General features: G+C 42.9%; 1 protein-coding gene across 3 annotated transcripts in view; it reads right to left on the bottom strand.

Annotated features, from left to right (window-relative positions):
- arhgap39 (Rho GTPase activating protein 39) overlaps nucleotides 1–22,328 on the bottom strand; it is a 485,625-nt gene that overhangs the window by 315,935 nt on the left and 147,362 nt on the right. For 2 of the 3 annotated variants that reach the window (XM_080182707.1, XM_080182708.1), the window contains one exon: nucleotides 9,328–9,375. In XM_080182707.1, the coding sequence (XP_080038833.1) occupies nucleotides 9,328–9,375 (48 nt within the window). Of the gene's footprint in view, nucleotides 1–9,327; nucleotides 9,376–13,511; nucleotides 13,589–22,328 lie in introns of all 3 variants that reach the window. The other variant, XM_080182709.1, reaches the window with a different exon arrangement.

Below are 22,328 nucleotides of genomic sequence, written 5' to 3' on the forward strand. Positions count from 1 at the left end.
ATCTGTGGTGGGTAAGTTATTGGAAGGTACTCTGACAGACAGGATCTACAGGCATTTAGAGATGCAAGGACTGATTAGGGACGATCAGCATGGTTTTGTGAGTGAAAATCATGTCTCACGAATTTGTTTCAGTTTTTTTGAAGGGGTAACCAAGAAGGTAGATGAGGGCAGTGCAGTCAACATTGTCTACATTGACTTTAGCAAAGCCTTTGACAAGGCACCTCATGGTAAGTTGTTGCATAACATTAAATCTCACGGATCCAGGGTGAGGTAGCCAAACGAGTATAAAATTGGCTTGATGACAGAAGACAGAAGGTAGTTGTCGAGCCTGTGGAAGCCTGTGACCAGCGGTGTGTTTCAGAGATGGGTGCTGGTCCACTGCTATTTGTTATTTGTATTTTTGATTTGGATGAGAATTTAAGAGGCATGGTTAGTAAGTTTTCAGATGACACCAAGATTGTTGGCATAGTGGACAGTGAAGAAGGTTATCTAAGATTGTAACGGGATCTTGATCAATTGGGCCAGTGGGTTGACGAATGGCAGATGGAGTTTAATTTAGATAAATTAGATAAATTGTGAGGTGATGCATTTTGGTTGATCAAACCAAGGCAAGACTTACTCAGTTAATGGTAAGGTATTGGGAAGAGTTATCGAACAAAGAGATCTAGGGGAACAGGTTCATAGCTCCTTAAAAGTGGGGTCACAGGTGGACAGAGTGATGAAGAAGGCATTTGGCAGGCTTGGTTTCATTGGTCAGAACACTGAATACAGGAGTTGGGATGTCTTGTTGAAGTTGTACAAGACAGTGGTAGGCCACATTAGGAATACCGTGTACAGTTCTGGTCAACCTATTATAGAAATGATATTAAACTAGAAAGAGTGCTAGGATGTTTGATGGTTTGAGATATAAGGAAAGCTGGATAGACTGGAACTTTTTTTCCCCTGAAGCATGAGGGGTGATCTTATTGGATCCAGGGGGGTAATTTTTTCACTGTGTGGTGAGTGTCTGGAACAAGCTGCCAGAGGTAGTAGCAGAGGCTGGTACAATTTTGTGTTTTAAAAAGCATTTAGACAGTTACATGAGTAAGATGGATATAGACGGATATGGGCCAAATGTGGGCAACTGGGACTAACTTAATGGTAAAAACTGGGCAGCGTGGCTAAGGTGGGTCAAAGGGCCTGGTTCCATGTTGTAAACCTCGATGACTCAAAGTGAAACATCTCATGCTTAATTCAAATTGCGAAACTTATGATTCAGGCAGACTTCATAAAACACTTGAGTTTTTGATCTGATTTATAACAATTAGGGGCATTTTGCAGGATTAAAATCTATATTCCTTGATTGATTTGGGATTATTGGATTGAAAGTTAGTGAATGGTGAGCATAATTGTATTTAGGTTTAAATAGGGAGTGCCTTACGGAATAATGGCTCTTCCAGAGGCTAAGAAGTTCCTGGAAGTGGAAGAAGTCAAGCACAACGGTTTACAAAAGCTAACTAAAACAAAGCTTTTGCAACTGGCAGAAACGTTACAGTTGACATTACTTGTCAGGTGGCATGATGGCACAGTGGTTAACACTGTTGCCTCACAGCTCCAGCTTTGATTTCCGGCTTGGGTCACTGTCTGTGTGGAGTCTGTACGTTTTCCCTGTCTGCATGGGTTTCCTCCGGGTGCTCCAGTTTCCTCCCACAGTGTGAAAGATGTGCTAGTTAGGTGCATTGGCTATGCTAAATTCTCCCTCAGTGTACCCGAACATGTGCCGGTGTGTGGCAAATTTTCACAGGAACTTCATTGCAGTATTAATGTAAGCTACTTGTGACTAATAAATAAACTTTACTTCACTAACAGTATAAGGAACAGGGAGATAATTGTGGTGATGGTTCAGCATTAAAATTGCTGGAAACATAGTTAGGATCATTGGAAATGGCTAGAATTCAATTAAAGTGGTTTTGGCAGCAGCACACATGCCACATTGATCTTTGGAACCACGGTTGAAATGCATTTTGACACTAAGGAAGACAATCTGTTGTGTGCCTTTGCCAAAGAGTGTGCAGAAAGTGATGGTGCAGATCAAGAGCAAAAAAATCAGTCAAACTGCTTGGGAGAGAAGGAGCTAAGGTCAATGAACAAGGAAGGGGACAGAGATAAAATGATCTTTCTGAATGACCCAGGCTAAACACATGTGTTGTATTATCCTCCTAATTCTGCCTAGTTCTTGGAGAGCATTACCAGAGCTAATTAATCACTGTAACAACAAAAATGAGTTTGGAGTTGGAACCAATGCCGGATTAAGGGCTACAAGAGTCTTGGAGATGAAACAGTTTGCCACAAATGTGATAAAGGGAGGAGTGTTCAATGATGGAAGACAAGGACTGAACGGGACTATGTTACTGATACATTTGCATATTTTGATTTTGTAAAATGTATGCATTTTTTTGTAGAGTACTAATGTTTGAAACTGAGCGTGTTTTGAAAAATGAAACTATCTTTGAATGCTGATGGTACATTTTTCTCAAGGGGTGAGGTGTAACACAAGTGTGCCTTTCAGAATGTATTTTTTAAAATTCTGCTCTCTGCACTTTGGAAGCAGGTCTATTGGTTTCATTGTGGCACTGGCTGCCTGCGTAGAAGTCATTTTATTGCTGTTTCAATAGTTTAAATGGGGTTGTCTTTATTTTTACTCTGAGCTTCATTAATTGTGAGGGAGAAGATTGATTGACAAGTCAGTCATGTGGTTCCTCCCCACAGAAATCCAAGGATTCACTTTCAGTTTTGATTCAGAGGCAGAAGCTTTCCTGGTTGTCAAGCTGCAGGCAGGTTTTCTCTCTCTCTCTCCTCCTAGTATTACAGATTCCGCTAGTCACTGGAAGCAGGTCTTCTTGCCTTCCTGGAGTGAGAATTCTATCTCTTGCAGTGGTTCTCTAGCAAAAAGCTAGAGCCCAGCAGTAGCATTATGTTTACTTCGAGGGCTGCTGGAAGTTACAAGACTGGGAAGTCAGAGTTTCAATTCTCCAACCAAACGATTAAGTTCCAGCATCATGCAAGCAGTCGTATTTTCTGTGCTAAACCTGTGGCGAGGGCTTGTTTTAAGGTGATCTGTTTGTTTGGAACATTTCATATATTTGTCAAGGGTTATACAATATCATTTTTTTCTTGTCTGTAATTGGTAAAAGTTATCGCTATATATTAATTGTATTCTTAAATAAACTTTGTTTGTTAAAAGCTCCCCAGTGGGTCAGTTGAATCATAACTGAAGTGAAATATTGCATGGCTTACACTAGCCAAATTCAAACTGCAAAACTTATGACAAAGGAATACTGAAAGGAGAGTTGGAAATCCTGGAGGCAGAACTTTCCTGCAGGAGAGCACTGTTTTATAGAATCATACAGCATGGAAAAGGCCCTTCGGTTGATCAAGTCAGCACCCACATAGGAGACACACCTGAACTCCCACCTAATTCCATCTGTCAGCCCATAACCCATAGCCCTGAATGTTATGACGATACTTTTTAAATGATGCAAGGCAATCTGCATCTACCATCCTCCCAGGCAGCGCATTCTAGACCATCACTCATCCTTTGAGTCAGAACATTTTTCCTCACATCCCCCCTAAACCTTCAGCCCCTCACTTTGAACCTATGTCCCCTCGTGACTGACCCTTCAACGAAGGGGAACAGCTGCTCCTTATCCACTCTGTGCATCTCTCTCATAATCTTGTACACCTCGATCAGGTCACCCCTCAGCCTTCTCTGCTCCAACGAAAACAACATAAGTCTACCCAACCTCTCTTCAATGTTCCATCCCAGGCAGCATCTTGGTGAATCTCCTCTGCACCCCCTCCAGTGCAATCACATTCTTCTGACTGTGTGGCATCCAGAACTGCTGCCAAAACCACTGGAATTGAATTCTGGTCATTTCCAATGATCCTAACTATGTTTCCAGCAATTTTAATGCTGAGCTATCACCACAATTATCTCCCCCTCCTTAGTGTCAGTAAAATTTATTTATTAGTCACAAGTAGGCTTACGTTAACACTCACCAACTACACAACTTCAACATGACTTTTGTATGTTTTTTCTATCACCCTAGATAGGTAATAATATGCTGGGCTTGCATCCTCCCCACTTCCTCATTTGTCAGAAGATTCTAAAGCGTATCTTTTGACAGTGGAATTTGGAAATTTTGTGATAATGATCGAGGGGGAATTTGAAGAGAAATCCACTAATAATCAACTGGGTGGTATCTGCCACTTGGTTTCAGAGTGGGCTGTTACCTGACCGCAGCTTGTTGGGTTACAGGGACTGTTTATTTGAGAACATTGTAGCATTAAATTTATTTTGTAACCTGTGTTATTCTTAAATTCTGTGTATGTTTATAAAGATATGTAGGAATGAAGGAATATTGGGTGTAGTCAAACTTTGGTTTTTTTTGCTGTTAACGTCTAATTTGCAGTCCTGTGACTGTTCATCCACCTTTTCTGTAAAAAAGAAAAAATCTTTTGACCAGGATTCTATTCCGGGACTTTCTCATCCTGTAGTTTCAATTGGGATCGGAACACCACTATTACAGACACTATCTCTCTCGTTCTCAAAATTTCTAAAGAGAATGTTAGTAAAGGCAGTGATCAGTTTGCTTGTTTTTTGTTCCAAAGGATTGTTGAGGGGTAAATATTGGGCAAGACACCCGGAGAATTTTCTTGCGCTTGATGGATATTGCTGTGGGATCTTATACTTCTGTCAAGAGGGCAAATCATTTCATCTCAAATCTGAACGACAACATCTCCTTCAGGACTACACTGAACGGTCTGTCTAAATTTGGTGCAGAGGGGTAGCAGTAACCTTCAGTCTCAGCAGCAACACTGCTATCTGAGGCTGGGTCAGCAGGAAAACAGAATGCAGCTTCCAAAATGAAACAGCCTTTTTGTTACATTCTACCCAATGCTTAAGACAATAAAGATTTAAGATTCCTGAAACCAAAAGAGAAAATGCTGGAAAATTATTTTGGGTGATTCCAGCATCTGTAGTAATTTGTTTTTAGTTAGGATTCTTAATATTTCCCACAGGTTCAACAGTAGTTTAGTTATTTCTGGAGAAAATAGGGGAAAGGGGACGCACGACTCAGGTCTCACAAAGAAAAGGGACCACAGTGACTCAGGTCTCACGGGGGAAAGGGGGCCGCAGTGACTCAGGTCTCACGGGGGAAAGGGGCCGCAGTGGCTCGGGTCTCACGGGGGAAAGGGGCAGCAGTGGCTCAGGTCTCACGGGGGAAAGGGGCCGCAGTGACTCAGGTCTCACGGGGGAAAGGGGTGGCAGTGACTCAGGTCTCTCTTTGCATGGAGGACAAACATTAAAATCAGGAGGATGAATCACCCTCACTGGTTCTGACCCACAGCTCTGTCGTCACAGGGGATTATAAGAAAATGGTGCAGAGATAATCTGATGTACAAAGGAGGAAAAACACTTTTTTTTTTAAGAAACAGCAAGGTCCTCCTGCTTCACTGCAATTAAATGCTTAGCTTCAGATCAATAACAATGCTAATTCATCCATAATCAGTCTTTCCTCTCAGTGACATGGAACATCAGCTAAGATTAAACAACTACATTTTGACAATACATGGTTGACAACTTATCGTTACACAAAGAAGTAAACATAGGCAATAACAGCAGCAATTTGAATCAAGAGCTTTATCAATCACAGGTGCATGTAAGGCGGCAATCTCTGTTAATGATCCAGTTAGGGTGTACTTTACAGACCAGGAAAGAAGGGTCTGAGTTTTTCAGCTGAGTCAGCAATAAAAATGCTGCAATATTCCCCGGTGCCCAGATGAGAGAGGAAACTATTAACTGGGGTTCATATTCACTTCATAATCCAATGACATGTGTGCAATGTAATTGTAAGGATGACGAGAGCAGAGTTTGCCTTCGATTGTCAAACCAGTCCAAGCCAGCCCAATGTTCAGTATCTGAATAGTGGTCACAGTTGAGGTCCCAGAAGGCACGTGTGGAGGAAAAGGTGGAATCTACGGGCTGGATTTTCCCTGTTGGGTCGTAACCCCGATTCAGGGCTGGGAACCTTACAATCTCTCTGAAGGCAACCAGTTGAGCAATCACCTCTGAGTGTTCAGTGAAGTGGGAGGTACAATAGGAGAGCTCCATTGGATGGTGCTGCAATAGGCAGGAGGCACTGGATAGATTCAACACCAAGATAAACAGATTTTGGACCTATAGGGGAGTTGGAGGCTATGGGGAAAAGGCAGGAATATGGGACTGGAGTCAATATTTGATCAGCCGTGAACATACTGAATGTTGGATCAGGCTTGAAGGACATAATCCTGTTCTTGTATCATTTGTTCCCATGTTGAGAGAGTGAGGGCAGCTCAAAACAGAGGCACTCTCTGCAGGATTGTTTAAAGTTCAGAATCCCTCCTGGTCACAGCTGTCAGATCAGCAGTGTGGAGTGGGAACAATTTAAGTTCCGAGGAATAAGGTTAGGCCATTCAGGCCGGCATGCCTGCTCCAATTGGACAATCTGATCTGTACTTCAACTCCATTCAGGTTAGCTCCCTCGACACCCAATAAAAGTCTATCAATACAGGAACATATCTGTAACAGTCGCATTGAGAATTTCCCTTAACTTCCATTGGCATGCCGGTCACTTAACTTGTGAATAAATCGATCTCGCCAGGAATGCCTAAAGACTAGGACAGCAACCCGAGGCGAGACTGAACGGATGGGACAGCGATTTAAAAATGACAATATGATGCTCGGCTGCATTGAGCTGGAAAATATCGAGGCAGCTAACAAACCTATGGTTTTAGCAGGAGTGCTTGATGTCTTGGGTGGGATCTGAAGGGAACTTGTTAGGTAATGAAGCTGCAGGAACTCAAACCAGATACTTCAGCAAACATAAAAGCGGATGCTGAAATCTGAAACCAAAAGAGAAAAGATTGGAAAATCTCAGCCTTGACAAACAGTCATCTGGGCTCAAAATGTTAGCTCTTTATTCTCCTTACAAAAGCTGCCAGACCTGCTGAGATTTTCCAGCACTTCAGCACTTTGTCAAGGCTTTGACAAAGAGTCATCTGGACTCAAAATGTCAGCTCTTTTCTCTCCTTACAGGTGCTGCCGGACCTGCTGAGATTTTCCAGCATTTCAGCAAACATACATTTCTTTTTTTCCCCACAAATTGATTGTGAATTTTTATTAGTGGTGGGTGGAGTGGGCAAACAACTAAACTCAAAAACAATTCACAACAGAATATTTAATAAAAGTGGATTGAGTATCATGAAATTTGCTCGCAGTAGAGGGAATAACAGGTTATGTTGCATTTCAAATCATACAGTCTATATATTTTTAATATCAATTGATGGGAAAGAGGCTGGTAATTTGAAATTCTACTACTGCCTGTTGCGAGCCGTCCAGCTGCCTGACTCCCAGCTGATTTGTTTTTGCTTGGTTGAAGACGATACACAGGGCTGTCTGGTATGCAAAAATGTCACTTCAAAGGCATTCTTCTTCTGCAGTTATGGCAAAGCAAGTGGAAACTACTCACAGACCACTCGCTTTGCTTTAAATTGATGGATTCCAGGACAAGAGTTCAAGTCACATGTTTCAATGGGCTTAAGTCTGGTATTTAGTTGTAATTCAGGAATGATTGAATGAACTTCGCTCAATGTAGGAAGACACCTGTCAGCTCCCCGTATCCTGGCTTTGAACTTCAGGAAAGGTACAAAGGAAAGATCACAAGATGATTAATTACAGATGAGGTAGCCTATATGGCCCCTCTCAGCTCATCCACTCAGGAATACCCTAATGTTCAGCCCACTGCAGCATCTAATTAGTTCTTAGAACAACTCCAGGGTTTCTCCCTCCACTGAGAACTATTCAAGGTCACACATTATGGGCAATATTTACTGATTGGTCCTCAATTTGCTTTTTATTAGTCTAAACCCATCTTGCTCTCAATTTAACACAAGACAAACTTTCATGTAATTTCCAATTCCACCTGCTTCTGCAATCACGTATGAGGCAACATGCCGCTACTCTTCCTCAACTGGTTCCCCATCTGGGTTTGGATACAAGAACAAGCCTTTCTGGTTAGAGAAAGTCTCACGTCTGAGTTGCATGTCAGAGACTGATCAAGGTTTGTATTAACAAGACAATTGCTAGTGTCACAACCATTATTTTTGTACCCACGGAGGTGTCGTTGCACTTTCTTAACCAAATGAATCATGCAGCACTGATTTCTTGCTATTATCTAATTCTGCTTATTGATAAACCCAACGCTTAGTTTACATCCCAACGAAAGCAGTCTCACAATGTTTATCATTTCACCACCTGAACTGCAGGAGAATACAAGGGGACTTGTCAATTAAATGAGTTAATTACAGTATGAAAGGCTCTTGCTGACCCCTGGTGTTGCACCCAGTAAGAAGTCTCAGAATACCAGATTAAAGTCCAACCAGTTTATTTGATAGTTTATTTACTATGAAATAAACTGGTTGGACTTTAACCTGGTGTTGTGAGACTTCTTACTGTGTTTACCCCAGTCCAACGCCGGCATCGCTACATCATTGCACCCAGGAGCATTGGGCCTGCTTTGTCATTCAATTAGATCATATTCATCTGCGCATCAACCCAATTTACCCACCTTTCCTCTGTATTACCTGATATTTTTACTCAAGGCTAGGTTCACCTGGTACTAACAATGACCAGACACAAGTAGCTGTTGTTGCGTCAGTAGGATTGAAAATTAACCTGACTCCAGCCTCTGGGCACTGGAGCAGAAGGGAGCATTCCAATCAAGGACAGCTATCACACAGGACTATCCGTGCAGTTCACCATTACACTTAGCAATTCAACAACCTGCTAATCAAAAGAGGGCTGCACAGCAGCACAATGGGTGGCACTGCTGCCTCACAGGGACCCAGATTCAACTCCGGCCTTAGGTGACTCACTGTGTGCAGTTTGCACATTCTCCCCGTGTCTGCAGGTGTTTCCCCTGGGTGCTCTGGTTTCCTCCCACAATCCAAAGATGTACAAGTTAGGTTGATTGGCCATGCTAAATTGACCCTTAGGTTAGTGGGCTTGTGCCTGAGTAGGAGTAAGCCTGAGTAATAGTTGGTATAGACTCGATGGGCCGAATGGTCTCCTTCTGTGCTGTAGGAATTCCATGATTCTATGAGAGGTAATTCCAAATGGTGTGAGCTGAATTGAACTGTAATATACAGTTGATTCTTCCTACATATTAAAGTTGCAAATCCAGCTGTGGAATTTTAAGACCACCACAAATCACAATTTCTATAGAAATAGCAGGTATATTCTCTTACCATGTCGTAGCATTTTCTGTTTCAGTTTCAAGTTGCATGTCGTAGGACCTGAAAAAAGGAGATTCATAAATAAGCACACTTACTATTTTTTGCAACAATTACAATTAATCCTTTCATCAGAGTGCAAAGACTATTTCGATTTTTAAAAATTTGAATAAATCCAAATAATATACCAAATACGGCCATGCTGTACGTAGAACTCCTTCCCTAACACCACAGTGGGAGCACCATCACCCATTCAGAAAGGCCCTTACCATTACTGCAAGGACAGGTAATAAAGTCAGCTTTGCCAACATCATGCTCAACACAGGAACTACTTTGATTTTATCAAGTTATTTCTGTTCATTACCTGAAGGTGAATGCATTAAGATTTGGTGCTAATTCATCAGAACTAGAACTCCTGTTCCCAAGTGGGTTCATATTGGTCAGAGGAGATGAAGAGCTTTTACTTCAATGCAGTAGTGGGAGAGGAAAGGAGAAACCAAAAAAAAATGCCTTTCCTGATCACTAGATATCTCAAAGGATGTTCCAGTTAATGAAATACTTTAAGTGTAGTTACTGTTTCAATGTAGGAAATGCAGCAGCCAATTTGTACACAGCAAGCTGCCACACACAGCAATGTGATAAAGACCAGATAATCTCTTCTTCTTGTCACATGGATTGATTTGATTTATTAACATCACACATATTAGTATACAGTGAAAAGTATTTGTTTCTTGCGCACTACACAGGCGGAGCATACCGTTCATAGAGAAGGACAGGAGAGAGTGCAGAATGTAGTGTTACAGTCATAGCTAGGGTGTGGAGAAAGATCAACTTAATGCAAGATAGGTCCATTCAAAAGTCAGATAGCAGCAGGAAGGAAGCTGTTCTTGAGTCGGTTGGTATGTGACCTCAGACTTCTGTAACTTTTACCTGACGGAAGAAGGTGGAAGAGAGAGTGTCTGGGGTGCATGGGGTCCTTAATTATGCTGGCTGCTTTGCCGAGGCAGCGAGAAGTATAGGCAGTGTCAATGGTTGGGAGGCTGGTTTGCATAATGGACTGGCCTTCATTCACAATCCTTTGTAATTTCCTGCAGTCTTGGACAGAGCAGGAGCCATACCGAGCTGTGACACAACCAGAAAGAATGCCTTCTATGGTGCATCTGTAGAAATTGGTGAGAGTTGTAGTGGGCATACCAAATTTCCTTAGCCTCCTGAAAAAATAGAGGCGTTGGTGGCCTTTCTTAACTATAGCATCCGCATGGAGGGACCAGGACAGGTTGTTGGTGATCTGGACATCTAAAAATCTGAAGGATTGAGAGATAAGTATTGGCTGGGGCCCTGCAAGAACCCCCCTGTTCTTTTGCCAAACAGTGTCATAGGACCTCACACACCGAGGCGGCAATGAGTGTTGCGGTTTATCATTCCATCTGAAAGACAACACCTCAGACAGTGCAGCACTGCCTCAATACTGCAGTACCAGCATGGCTTTTGGTGTTTAAGCCCTGGAGCAGTGCTGCAAACCAGGCTGTTTGCAGCCTCCAGGCAAGCATTCCTTCAACTAGTCCACAGCTGACAAAGGACAAAATAAAACTGGATAGGTGACACACAGCATATTAAACAGCAAAGACCGGAGGGGATTTTCTCATTGCGCAAAGCCGAAACATGATATGGCAGACTAGTGCAGGTTACAAGGCAGCAATCTAGAAGAGGAGATAGAATAGCATAGACTTACTAGACACCTGAACCTCAAGGCTGACTAACTGGTTGGAAAAGACTTGCATTTATAAAGCACCTCTCATGACAGTAGAACATCTCGAAGCATTTTGCAGCCAATGAAATACTTGAGAAGTTTAGTCACCTTTGTAATTTAGACACAGCCAAAGTGCAGAAAGAGATTCCCACAATTGCGATGAGATTGATGTACTGATAATCTGTTTTTAGGTGTTAATTCAAGGATAACAACAGACAGAGCTTTGGGATTTTCACATAATGTCTCAAGTCCTTTTGTGTCCACCCGAGGGGGCAAACATCCAAACTGACAAACCTCAGACAAATCAGACTTGATTCTCTCCTCATATGTCAGACCTGCCACCCCAGGAATTAGTCTGGGAAACCTTCGCTCCTCTCCCTCTAAAGCAAGGACAGCTTTCCTCTGATAAGTACACCAAAACAGCACACAATACTCCAGTGTGGCCTCACCAACACCCCACACAATTGCAGTAACATCCCTATTTCTATACTTAAATCCTCTCGCTATGAAGGCCAACATACCATTTGCCTTCTTTCCTGCACGCTGTACCACTACACTTACTTTCAGCGACTGATGCACAAGGACATCAAAGTCTCACTGAATATCCACCGCTCCCAATTTACACCCATTCAAATAATAATCTGCCTTCTTATTTTCGGTATTGATTTGGTAATACTCCTGACAATTCAGACTCCCTCAGCACTAGGCGTGTTAGAATGGGATTTTAGATCGCCGACATGGAGTTGTACAATCTGCATTACATAATTACTTTCTTTGAAAAACTTCTCCTGGATAATATTGAGATAGATAATCAAACTCAGTCAGATGAAGATTATTACCTCTTGAAAAACTCAAGACAGGATGAATGATGCTGAGAAAGAGAGCCTCGTTCAATAAGAATTGTCATCAGGAATAATGTTAAATGCAGGAATTTGAAATTAGTGCCAACTAACTACAACATATGCAAGGAGACTAAGACCTCATTTTACACTGTCCCATTTAATGTTGTATTGCTTTAATATCATAAGGTGATGGGGCCTGTAATCTCACTGAATGTTCAACATTCATTTTAACACCATTTCCCACATGACCCAATTGATGCCATTTGCAGCTGTAACAAAGTTGGGTGGGAGACCAAGCGGTGAGGAGGATGCAGAGATGCTTCAGCATGATTTGGACAGCTGAGTGTGTGGGCCTGTGCATGGCAGATGCAGTATAATGTGGATAAATGAGAGGTTATCAAGGAAATGCACACTGCGAGTGTTCCCCATGCTTTGGGAGGGGACAGCGTGCACACTGCGAGTGTTCCCCGTGCTTTGTGGGGGACAGTGTGCACACTGCGAGTGTTCCCCGTGCTTTGGGGGGGACAGTATGCACACTGCGAGTGTTCCCCGTGCTTTGGGGGGGACAGTGTGCACACTGCGAGTGTTCCCCGTGCTTTGGGAGGGGACAGCGTGCACACTGCGAGTGTTCCCCGTGCTTTGTGGGGGACAGTGTGCACACTGCGAGTGTTCCCCATGCTTTTGGGAGGACAGTGTGCACACTGCGAGTGTTCCCCGTGCTTTGGGGAAGGACAGTATGCACACTCCAAGTGTTCCCCATGCTTTGTGAGAGTGGCTGGGAATGTGTGCACACTGAATGTTCCTCATGCTTTGGGAGAGAACAGTGCGCACACTGCGAGTGTTCCCTGCGCTTTGGGAGAGTATAGTGGACACTGCGAGTGTTCCCCATGCTTTGGGAGAGGATAATGTGTACACTGCAAGTGTTCCCTGTGCTTTGGGCAAGGACAGTGTGTACTGCGAGTGTTCCCCGTGCTTTGGGAGAGGACAGTGTGCACACTGCAATTGTTCCCCGTGCTTTGGGAGCAGACAGTGTGTACACCAAGTGTTCCCGTGCTTTGGGAGAGGACAGTGTACACACTGAGTGTTCCTCATGGTTTGGGAGAGGACAGTGTGCACATTGCGAGTGTTCCCCGTGCTTTGGGAGAGGACAGTGTGCACACTGCGATTGCTCCCCGTGCTTTGGGAGCGGACAGTGGACACCGCAAGTGCTCCCCATACTTTGGGAGAGGACAATGGATACAGCGAGTGTTCCCCATGCTTTGGGAGAGGACAGTGTGCACACTGCGAGTATTATCCATGCTTTGGGAGAGAACAGTTTGCAGACAGTGTTCCCCATGCTTTGGGGAGGGTGACCAGGAACCTGCCAAAGCTCCCACTCCTGACTGCTAAACAACAATGCATTCCCATCCAGCTGAGAAGTGCACTTGGAATGGCGAAAGAAAATGCTGAAAATACTCAGCGAGATGCAGAGTTAACATTTCAGAGATGTGATCTTCCATTAGAACATGGATTCTAAGTGAGAGCAAGATCAGGTTTGGTAGCATTGCCACACTGGGAATTGCTTGTAACACTCACTATATGTTCACACAGGAAGAACGTTGAGGTACCTTAAGCGAGATTCCAGAGGGCGGCCAGTAACTGTAAAATCGGACTCCAGCAGAAGTCGATGCCCTCTGAAGCAGCCCTGAGGGGAGAAAATTAGCAAATAAAATATATTTTAAAGGGAGGATTCTTGCTGCAAGTAGAGAGAAGATAAGCTTCCCCTCCTGCATTGAAGTCACAGTGCATCCAACATAACTGGATTAAACAACTATGGAATAGATATACCTGCCAATCACTGTACGATTAGAATTAAAAACATAACATAAGAAATAGGATGAGGTTGAGATGCCAGCGTTGGACTGATATGGGCACAGTAAGAAGTTTCATAACAGTGCACCGAAAGCTCGTGATTCCAAATAAACCTGTTGGACTTTAACTTGGCACTGTAAGACTTCTTACTATAAGAAATAAGACACAGAGTAAGCCCACTGACCCTTCTATGCCACGCATTATGATCAGGCTGATGCTCATTCACTTCCCACACTATTCACAGAATCTTCACAGTGCAGGACGCCGCTATTTGGCCCATCCAGTATACACTAACTCTCTGAAAGAGCATTCGACCTAATACCAATCCGCTACCTTAGCCCCGTAATCTTGCACATTTTCTTTTTTCAGATAGCAATCCAATTCCCTTTTGACTATCTGGACTGAACCTGCCTCCGCCCCCTCAAGAAGTTGGCTCCAAACCTACGACTGCTGCCATCTAGAAGGACAAGAGCAGCAGATACTTGAGAACACCATCACCTGGAAGTTCCCCTCCAAGCCATTCACCATCCTGACTTGGAAATATAATCGCCTTTCCTTCACTGTCACCAAGTCAAAATCCTGGAACTCCCTTCCTAACAGGTGTACCTACAGTGATTCAAGAAAGCAGCTCACCACTACCTTCTGAATGGGAACAGGTAGTAGGCAAGATATGCTAACCTGGCCAGAAACACCCACAGCCCATAATTTTTTTTTTAAGAATGTTAACTTTGTGACTCCTGTACAATGATACACGGGTCCCACTGAACACTTCCATTCAATTTGATTTGATTTATTATTGTCACATTTATTATTGTCATATACAGTGAAAAGTATTGTTTCTTGATCACTATACAGACAAAGCATACTGTTCATACAGAAGGAAATGACAGAGTGCAGAATGTAGTGTTACAGTCATAGCCTGAGGGACTGAGGACACAACATTGTGGAGTACCAGTGTTGATTGGGGAGGGGCTCTTATTGCCTATCCTTATTGATTATGGTCTGTGGATTAGGAAGTTCACAATCCAGTCGCACAGGGAGGAGCCACAGCTCAGGCTATGGAGTTTGGAGATAAGTTTTGTCAGATTTTTAAAATATTTCACTTCTCTTTTGCTTCCTGCCAAACTGGATAACTCCACATTTCTCCATGTTATATTTCATCTGCCACATTCTCACCCATTTAACCTGTATGCATTCCTCTGCAGCCTCTTTTACCCCTCCTTGCAGCTTACTTTCCCAACTAGCTTTGTATCATCAGCATATCTGGATATACTACACTTGGTCCCCTTACCTAAATCATCAATATTTTTGTACTGCTTGTTGTGGTACTCTGCCAGTTATAGCATGCCAACGCAAAATGACTCATTTATTCCTGCTCTCTGTTTTTCTGTCTGTTAACCAATCCTCAATCCATAATTAAATTAACCCATACCCACGAACCGTCACTTTGTATATAACCCGTAAGTGGCATCATACTGAATGCCAGATGTTATTGGCATCCATTGCTTCCCATCCTGCAAGTTTCAACCTCAAAAAACAGGTTTGCCAAATATGATTTCCTTTTCAGACATCAGTGCTGACTTTGTATAATCATTCTATAATTGTAGTGCCCAGTCACCACATCATTACAGTAATCGAGCCATTGACACCAGGCTAACTGCCTTCTCTCCCCTTCCTTTGTTGAACAGTGCATTTACAAAGAACAAAGAAAATTACAGCACAGGAACAGGCCCTTCGGCCCTCCAAGTCTGCACCAACCATGCTGCCTGACTTAACTAAAATCCCCTACCCTTCCGGGGACCATACCCCTCTATTCCCATCCTATTCATGTACTTGTCAAGACGCCCCTTAAAAGTCACTATCGCATCCGCTTCCACTACCTCCCCCGGCAACAACGTCCAGGCACCCACCACTCTCTGTGTAAAAAATTTGCTCGTACATCTCCTTTAAAGCTAGCCCCTTGCATCTTAAATCTATGCCCCCTAGTGATTGATTCTTCCACCCTGGGAAAAAGCTTCTGACCATCCATTCTGTCCATGCCTCTCATAATCTTGTAGACTTCTATCAGATCTCCCCTCAACCTCCATCGCTCCCGTGAGAACAAACCAAGTTTCTCCAACCTCTCCTCATAGCTAATGCCCTCCATACCAGGCAACATCCTGGTAAATCTTTTCTGTACCCTCTCCAAAGCCTCCACATCCTTCTGGTAGTGTGGGACCAGGATTGAACACTGTATTACAAGTGCGGCCTAACTAAGGTACTACAAAGCTGCATCATCACTTTCCAATTTTTAAACTCAATACCCTGGCTGATGAAGGCAAGCATGCCTTCTTGATTACCTTCTCCACCTGCATTGCTACTTTCAGTGACCTTTGTACCTGTACACCCAGATCCCTTTGCCTATCAATACTCTTAAGGGTTCTGCCATTTACTGTTAATTTCCTATCTGTATTAGACCTTCCAAAATGCATTACCTCACATTTGTCCGGATTAAACTTCATCTGCCATCTCTCCACCCAAGTCTCCAATTGATATATATCCTGCTGTATCCTCTGATGTTCCTCATTGCTATCCGCAAGTCCACCAACCTTTGTGTCATCCGCAAACTTATTATTCAATCCAATTACATTTTCCTTTCTTCCAATCCTCGAGAGCTACGGAAGATCAGAATCAATGCATCTACCCAAATCTTTCTTTTAAAATCCAAAAGGTATAAGCCATCAGTTCCAGGGGAATTATTGGCATTTATTCAGATTATTTTCTGCAATACCACAGATATTTCTTTATGCAACTAATATCTTTTAAGTTGCTCATTCTCACTGGAACGTTTTTGCATCTTCTACTATGAGAATTGTATTACATGGTGGCACAGTGGATCGCACTGCTGCCTCACAGCACCAGCAATCCCAGTTTTGATTCCCGGCTTGGTCATTGTCTGTGTGGAGTTTGCACGTTCTCCCCATGTCTGCATATGTTTCCTCCAGGTGCTCCAGTTTCCTCCCACAGTCCGAAAGACATGGTTAGGTGCAATGATCCAAACAGGCACTGGAGTGTGGCGACTAAGGGACTTCTTTGCATTTTAATTGTAACTTCATTGCAGTGTTAACGTAAGCCTTACTTGTGACTAATAAATAAAATTTTAAAACTTTAACTTTATTTGTTTAATGTCTCTCACTTCCTTATATTATGTAATTATTTCATACAAAATTCTGATGGCACTCGACAGGGGAGATGTTCAGAGAATGTTTCCACTTGTGCTGGTGTATGGATATGAATCTGTGATGTTGACACAACAGAAGTAGAAGAGGATTGAAGAGTCGGGGGAAGAATCTAGAACCAGGGGCACAGTTTAGAAATAAAGAGTTTCCCATTCAAGATGGAGATGAGGAAAAATTGCTTCTCTCAGAGGGTTGTTAATCTTTGGAATTCTGTTTTCCAGAGAGCAGTGGAGGCTAGTTTGTTGAATGCATTCAAAGCTGAGTGAGATAGGTCTTTGATCTACAAGAGGAGTCAAGGAATATATGGCAGATAAGTGGAGTTGAGGTCACAAACTGATCAGTTATCATCTTATTGAATGACTGTGCCGGCTCAAGGGGCCAAATAGTCTACTCTAGGTCCTACATTCCTGTTTCTGCCTTTAAGGAATCCATATTCACGTCACAAATCTCTTGCCTTTTCACATACCTGTTAAAAAAAAAACCTCTATAATGTCTCTAGCTAGCTTCCTCTCACATTCTAATTAATCTGTCAATTTTTGCTTTTTTTTAAAAAGAGTCCTCAAATCCTCCCGATCCTCAGATTCAGTAATAGTACCAAGCCCTCTGAACTCTTTTCCTGGAGGTCTAGAGCTCATCCCCCTCCCTTCTCAAACACAACATAATATATTCATGTAGGGACAGACAGAAAATGGGACAGCATCACTATCCTTTTCCCAGCATTTCTGAAAACTGACTCAACATCGTGGTGGCACCAGAACAAGTAGATACTCTCTGTGGCCACTCATGCAATAGGTGACTAAATGTCAACCACTTGCCCAAATATGCATGGTACCACATTGTTTAAAAACCATTTGAAGAAAATGCCCAACTGAATAATATATAAATCACAACAATGTTCCTTGGAAGAAGTTTCAGAATATGTTTGTTTCTTGTGAAATGACTGCATTTCCTGTCCGAATTAGCACTGTCTGATATTAAAATACAACAATGGGTAGAAAGAACACCCAGGTCTCACTAAAGGGCACCAAGGACCCCGGTTCAATTCCAGCCTCAGGTCACTGTCTATGTGAAGTTTGCACTTTCTCCCTGTGTCTGGGTGGGTTCTCTCCGGGTGCTCCAATTTCCTCCCACAGTCCAAAGACATGTGGGTTAGGTTGGTTGGCCATGCTAAGTTGACCTTAGTGCCAGGGAGATTAGCAGAGTAAATGTGTGGGGCTATGGGAATAGGGCCTGGGTGGGACTGTGGTTGATACACACTCAATGGACCGAATGGCCTCCAAGGTTTATAAGATGATGAGGGGGATAGATAGAGTGGATGTGCAGAGACTATTTCCTCGGGTGAATATAGCTGTTACTAGGAGGCATAGCTATAAGGTTCATGGTGGGAGATACAGGAGGGATGTCCGAGGTAGATTCTTCACTTCGAGAGTGGTTGGGGTGTGGAATATACTGCCTGCTGTGATAGTGGAGTCGGACACTTTAGGAACTTTCAAGTGGTTACTGGATAGACACATGGAGCACATCAGAATGATTGGGAGTGGGATAGCTTAATCTTGGGTTTGAACATAGCTTGGCACAACATTGAGGGCCTGTACTGTGCTGTACTGTTCTATGTTTGTTTCTGTACTGTAGGGATTCTGGATTCTAAGAATTGAGGTGCAATTCATCCGAATAGAAGGTTATAATAGTTGTAATTCATGGCTGAGAATGTGACAGACACATAGCTTTCAAAGCAATTTCACTGGATGCAGCAAGCTGTCCTTACTTTGTGGGATTTTAGATCAGGTAAATCCCACGGTAAAGAAAAACACCTCCACCGGCTGCAACTCGGAGATGTGTGAAAACCCCTTCTGCTCTGAGACAGTTATTCTGTAGGTGACTCACACAGGTAATTGGCTGCATGGCATCAGTCATTGTACTGAACGGGATATCAGTCCTAAATGAGATTTCAGTGTTGTTTCAATCTCTGTCTGACCAACTAAAACATAAGCCATTCCCTGCGTACATTGCTACTTTACGAATTTCTCTCGGCAATAGCTATCATAAAATGTAATTTCTTCTGTCACCGAGTGTCATAGATATGAACATCACTAAGAGAGACAATTTCCAAAACATTAACCCATTGCCTACTATGGTGGCATCATTTCCTAGAAACTGAGGAGGGCATTCTGCTTCCACGGCCTTCGAATTTGAGGACTCTACCCGGTTGTTGAGTCTTCTGCACACTTCAACGTGTAAGAGAAGAAAAGCAGAGTGCCACAAGAAACAAAGCAATGTGTATCTACCACCAGAGAATATATTTCTTAAAGCATGATGAGAAGATTGACAAGAATCATGTGGAATTGACTCAATCTGAATTAGTGTCAGGTAGTTCGCCGCTTGGCATGAATCTAAACAAGCTGCCCAGATCCATACAGTCTATAGCCCAGTAGCAAGTGTTTTTGTGCTCCCCAAAGTGACAGGAAAGCCTGGCAAATGTTCTCCAGTTAGTAACAAATCAGAATATAGGGATTGGTGTTAAAGCTGGGATACACCAGTTCAGGCCCGGTAGTGAACAAAAACACAGATTTGAGACAGACTCAGTTGATTAATTCTCCTAGACAACAGACATAGAGAAAGTATTGGGAGGCAAAAAAAACAACAAACAGATATAGGCACACTGTTGAAACCACCACCATGCAAGGATTTTGAGATGGCGCACAGACCAACTGACTACTCATTAACTCAATAATAAGCAAACGTTGCAGAGTTCAGGGCAATACAGATTATTTTCTCCCCAAGTGGAACCATTTAGTTTCCAGTGAGTGAACTGAGATTACAATTTGCTGGGAATGCTTAAAACGCATGTACCCTGCTAACTGAAGAAGTCCCCTCTGAGATCTTCATTTGCCCATTGTGTTAAATTCGTTCACACATTCAGTCAATTTCTAATACTTTGACAACAGCCATTGCTATCAAAATAGGGAAATAGAAGAAGTATTGGAGGATTATGCAGCATGTGTTCAAGAACAGAAATCAGTTCAGGCAGCATCACTATTGTGTTAAACCAACAGCTGCAGGGATTTGCTTGGACTCAGGTTTCTCTGGTGTTGCTGACAAGATGTAGAGATGCCAGCGTCAGTATTCTGTAAACTGTGTGAGACTTTATATGCCCTTCTCTGATCAGAATCTTCCACACACCTGACGAAGGGACACCGTTTCCAAAAGCTTGTGGAATTACTATCAAACAAACTGGTTGGACTCTAACCTATTGTTGTGAGACTTGTTGCTGACAAGGCCAGCATTTACTGACTGTTCCAAAATGCCTCAAGACCGGTGCTGGTGGACCATCTCCTTCAGCTAATTAGTGGTTTAGATGCAGCAAAGTGGCTTACAAGGTCAATTCAGAGCAGCAGAGTCAAACTCAATGTTGTGGGACTGGAGTCACACATGGTGGTCAGACTAAATACGGCAAAGACGGCCAATTTCCTTCCCTGATAAGCATTAATGAACCTGCTGGATTTTAACATCAATCTGACAGCTTCTGGCTAGGTATTATCAAACTGCATTCAATTTCTCAACTGCAGTAGCACATGGTCTTTGGAGTATCTATTCAGGCCTCTGGATTAATAGCCCCGTAACCACTGCATGATCAGATACACGTGGGGATGCAATGGCCTAGTGGTAATATTGCTGGACTATTAATCCAGAAACTCAGCTAATATTCTGAGGGCCCAGGTTCAAATCCCACCACAGCAGATGGTGAAATTTGAATTCAATAAAAATATTTGCAATTAAGAATCTACTGATGACCATGAAAACATTGTCGATTGTCAGAAAACCCCATCTGGTTTACTAATGACCTTTAGAGAAGGAAATCTGCCATTCTTACCTGATCTGGTCTACATGTGTCGCCAGAGCCACAGCAATGTGGTTGGCTCTCAACTGCCCTCCAAGGACAACGAGGGACAGGCCATAAATGCAATGCAATAAATACAGCCAGCAATGCCGATGTCTCACAAATGAATTTAAAAAATTTCTATTAATTTAATACAACAATAGTTCAGAAACATGCCTTACAGGAGGGTGTGAGCATGCACAAGCATGTACATGTTACAAATTGCAAACACACCGGTCTACCCAAATTGGACTCCACTGCATGAGCCAGAAACAAACTGAAGTTAAAGCAAGGACAGAGTGTGCTGGAGAACTCAGCAAGTTTGGCAGTATCTGTAGGGAGAGAAACGGAGTTAATGCTTGGAGTTCATTTGATGCTTCATCAAAACAAAAAAGGGGGAAAATGTGTTAGATATTAAACTGTAGCTGGGAAAGATTGCAACAAAGTGCAGCAACCTTAAAAGCAGGAGACCATTGGGCCGATGTGAGAAGGAGGATTTTGCGTTGAGACAATAAATACTTTGTCATGCTTTGTGGAACATCTTTGTAAGTATGACCCCAACCTTCCTGTTGCATGCCATTCTAACTCAGCATCTTGCTCTCATGGCCTGCTGCAGTGCTAGTCATCATGTGGAGATGCTGGCGTTGGACTGGGGTAAAACAGAAAGAAACCTCACAACACCAGCTTAAAGTCCAACAGGTTTATTGTAGCAAACGCCCCAAGCTTTCGGAACACACTGTTCCTTCATCAGGTGGACCACCCACCTAACGAAGGAACAACGTGTTCCAAAAGCTTGGGGTGTTTGCTACAAATAAACTGCTGGACTTTAAGCTGGTGTTATAAGATTTCTTTCTGCTGCAATGCTCCAGTGAAGCCCATCGCAAACCAATTTTTCCATTAGGTACATTACAGGTCTCAGGACTAAATATTGAGTTGAACAACTTTAGGCTGTGATTTTTCCCCTCCACCTTAAATCCTTTCTTCATATCCCAACATGTATTGTTGCAAAAACCCTGCTATCCCCTCAATCCCTGCACTATCTCACCTCCAAAACTGGGCCATCTATCTCTTGCTCTTAAGGTTGTTAGATTTTGTTGTAATCCCTCCCAGCGACAGTTTATTACCCAAAACATTTTTCCTCTCTTTAGTTCTGACAGAGTCAAATGGAATCGAAGCATTAATTCTGTTTCTCTCCCACAGATGCTGCCAGACCGGCTGAGATTTTCCAGCATTCTCTGGTCGTTTCAGATGCTTACTCAAGTTAAAGCAGAATCTATTCACAAAGAGGAACAGATTGCGCAGCCCATTTCTGAAACAAATACTCTGCTGTTTGACAGTTTACTTTCTGTTCCTTGCGTCACTGGGAACAGGGGGAAGCATTCAAAGAAACAATTCAATACAAAAATACATTCCACTGAAAAACAAAAGCTCAACAAGCAAGCCCCATCTGGGCTCACTCAGAAAGTTAAAGATAGTAT

This window comes from Carcharhinus amblyrhynchos, unplaced genomic scaffold (assembly GCF_965287045.1).
Source record: "Carcharhinus amblyrhynchos unplaced genomic scaffold, sCarAmb.v2.hapA scaffold_81, whole genome shotgun sequence".
Taxonomy (NCBI): Eukaryota; Metazoa; Chordata; class Chondrichthyes; order Carcharhiniformes; family Carcharhinidae; genus Carcharhinus; species Carcharhinus amblyrhynchos.